Here is a 2153-nt window from a genome sequence, read left to right as displayed (position 1 = left end):
GCTGAATAGGTGGTTACTGGATGAGCAGTGATTCTATCAGTAGTTTATAATATGATTAAATACTAGTACAAAATTGAATGCTTATATACAATGGAGTTTCACCCGTGATACGAAAAACGAATGTTTTGCAATTCACTCCGCAGAGTGGATGAAAAATTGTGTTATCGGTTGTCGCGGAAAACATACACGTCGTACAATTTTCATAGAGTATTACGCCACTGCACGGTGTATAGCCACACATAATCTACTTTTTGGAGCGGAGATCCTCTAGCAGGCAAACAGTAGTATGGCTGTGAGCTCAGCAGCTTTAAGTGAATGGCTAAGACCTGGTTGATGTACGGAAATGAATTCACATGCATAGATTTCATCAATTTTTGTATCCTTTTTATGTACACTTATCAATAGATGAGATAATTCTCCTGCTCAGACTTCCACTGGCAAGTCGACTTCATGTGAAGCAGTGGAGCCACACATGATGTGGGTGAATGGCAGGTGAGTACTAAGGTTACCATTGTTGTTGAGGTTGCCCCTAGGTATGTGTTCTCGAGTCAGTGTGGAGGAAAGAGTACGAAGATTGGGTGTAGTGCGAAGAAAACGGCTGAGGACTTCGCGCTGGGATGGGGTGACACGGAGATTTCTGATGTGAGTGTCACCCCTGTTGGGAGTGTATTCATTCACATTTTCATTGGGGTTTCACCTGTTTTACGTAAAATGGCGTGATACGTATTGAGAAACCCGATATTCGCGGTGATATGCAGCAGTTTATGAAATATGTTTTTCATATCACGGTCGTGAAACTCCATTGAAGAAATTCCGAAATCTTTTATTAAATTCGTTTTTTTCATTACACGTGTTGCAGATATCCATTTCGGCTGATATTATCAAGAAATGCTCGGTGGTGAGCGTCGGGGAATCGACAAGTAAATTGCTGGGCGCTGCTTATGATCCTGCTACGAGGCAAAGGACTATCATGGTGGGTCGATATAGGGGGAGTAGTGTATTTACATAGTCTCAGAATATGTTCACTTTCCTCAGCTGGGTTGAAAAATTTTCGCACTAATCTTAGGAGTTTAATACGAATTGCGAGTGTATTTTTCATATTGTGACCAACACATGTGGTTGACCACGTGTGGATTTCATCACACTGAGGCGCTCAGATATCCTCATCGAAGACTCCCATAGTATGTTCTGAGGTAGCCGAAGCCCCTATAGATATGGATTTGCTGGGAGAGTATCATATTATCACTAAGTGTGGTGAAAGGGACGCAGTTGTTAAGTGCACTGAACCGGGGGCTGCTGTGAAGTTGGCTCGGTTATGGGGGTCTTATTCGAATTCTGAGGTGAGACTTTACTATAGGATGGTAAGGAGGAGGCGATCAGATTCAAATTGACAAGTCACTTCTGGTCAAATGCACTGTTCCGTCGGGTACGAAGGCTCTGGTGTATGAAGTGGCTGAGGATGGGCAGTGGAAGGGGACGACTAGAGCTTGGGTGAGTAGCGAGATCGCTGAGTGAGAGATAACACCCCCCCTAGGGGGGAATGTTCACATTGTGATCATGACATTGACAAGGAAAACTGATTGAAGAATGTGTTCCTAGCCATACGTTAAAAATTCAAAATTTATATGTTCCTGGATGATTCGGCCAGAGTGTGGGAAAGTATGCATATGGTCAACTACATGTGTCGGTGACAGTATGAAAATTTTTGGGAAATCTTGAGAGGTTGTTGTTGATTTCTACACGGATTTGTATATAAACGTCCATAGTTAGTGAGGAAATACTCCTGAGCTCAGCTGAGGAAGGCGAGCATTTTCCTTTCCAATACTGATTGCCGGGTTAGGTCACTGAACAAAAAGGGCTTACTTGCGCTACCCCAGTGCCTGACTTGAAATTCATTGGTGATGAAATTTTGGTGAGGACGACGTGTGGAGCGGAGGTTTTGGAGATGAGCTGTGGAGGGCTGGAGGGCATAAAGGAAACTATGAGGATTGTCACTAGATGGGGCGAAAACCCGAATCCTAAGGTAGGGGGAGTGGTGGTGAAATTATGGAGGAATTCCAGATGGTGTGGTATGTAGATAATAATCAGTAAAAAGGTGATGGGAGCAGTGCAGGGGCTGCTGACTAACGCCGGTGATGAGGATATAGTGGAGT

The 2153-nt window shown here is 43.8% G+C and overlaps 1 protein-coding gene across 1 annotated transcript in view; it reads left to right on the top strand.

Annotated features, from left to right (window-relative positions):
* Positions 1-533: 533 nt before the first annotated feature.
* The window catches only part of Pmar_PMAR007242 (hypothetical protein), a gene marked incomplete at both ends in the record, with an annotated part of 9054 nt that continues 7434 nt past the window's right edge, over positions 534-2153 (top strand). The window contains 5 exons of the mRNA XM_002766100.1: positions 534-642; positions 860-973; positions 1158-1340; positions 1381-1491; positions 1841-2023. Of these exons, the coding sequence (XP_002766146.1) occupies positions 534-642; positions 860-973; positions 1158-1340; positions 1381-1491; positions 1841-2023 (700 nt within the window). The remainder of the gene's footprint in view (positions 643-859; positions 974-1157; positions 1341-1380; positions 1492-1840; positions 2024-2153) is intronic.

This window comes from Perkinsus marinus (genome assembly GCF_000006405.1).
Source record: "Perkinsus marinus ATCC 50983 genomic scaffold scf_1104296973710, whole genome shotgun sequence".
Classification (NCBI taxonomy): domain Eukaryota; phylum Perkinsozoa; order Perkinsida; family Perkinsidae; genus Perkinsus; species Perkinsus marinus.
Note: the sequence above shows the minus strand (reverse complement) of the source record. Positions and strands in the feature narration are given on the sequence as shown.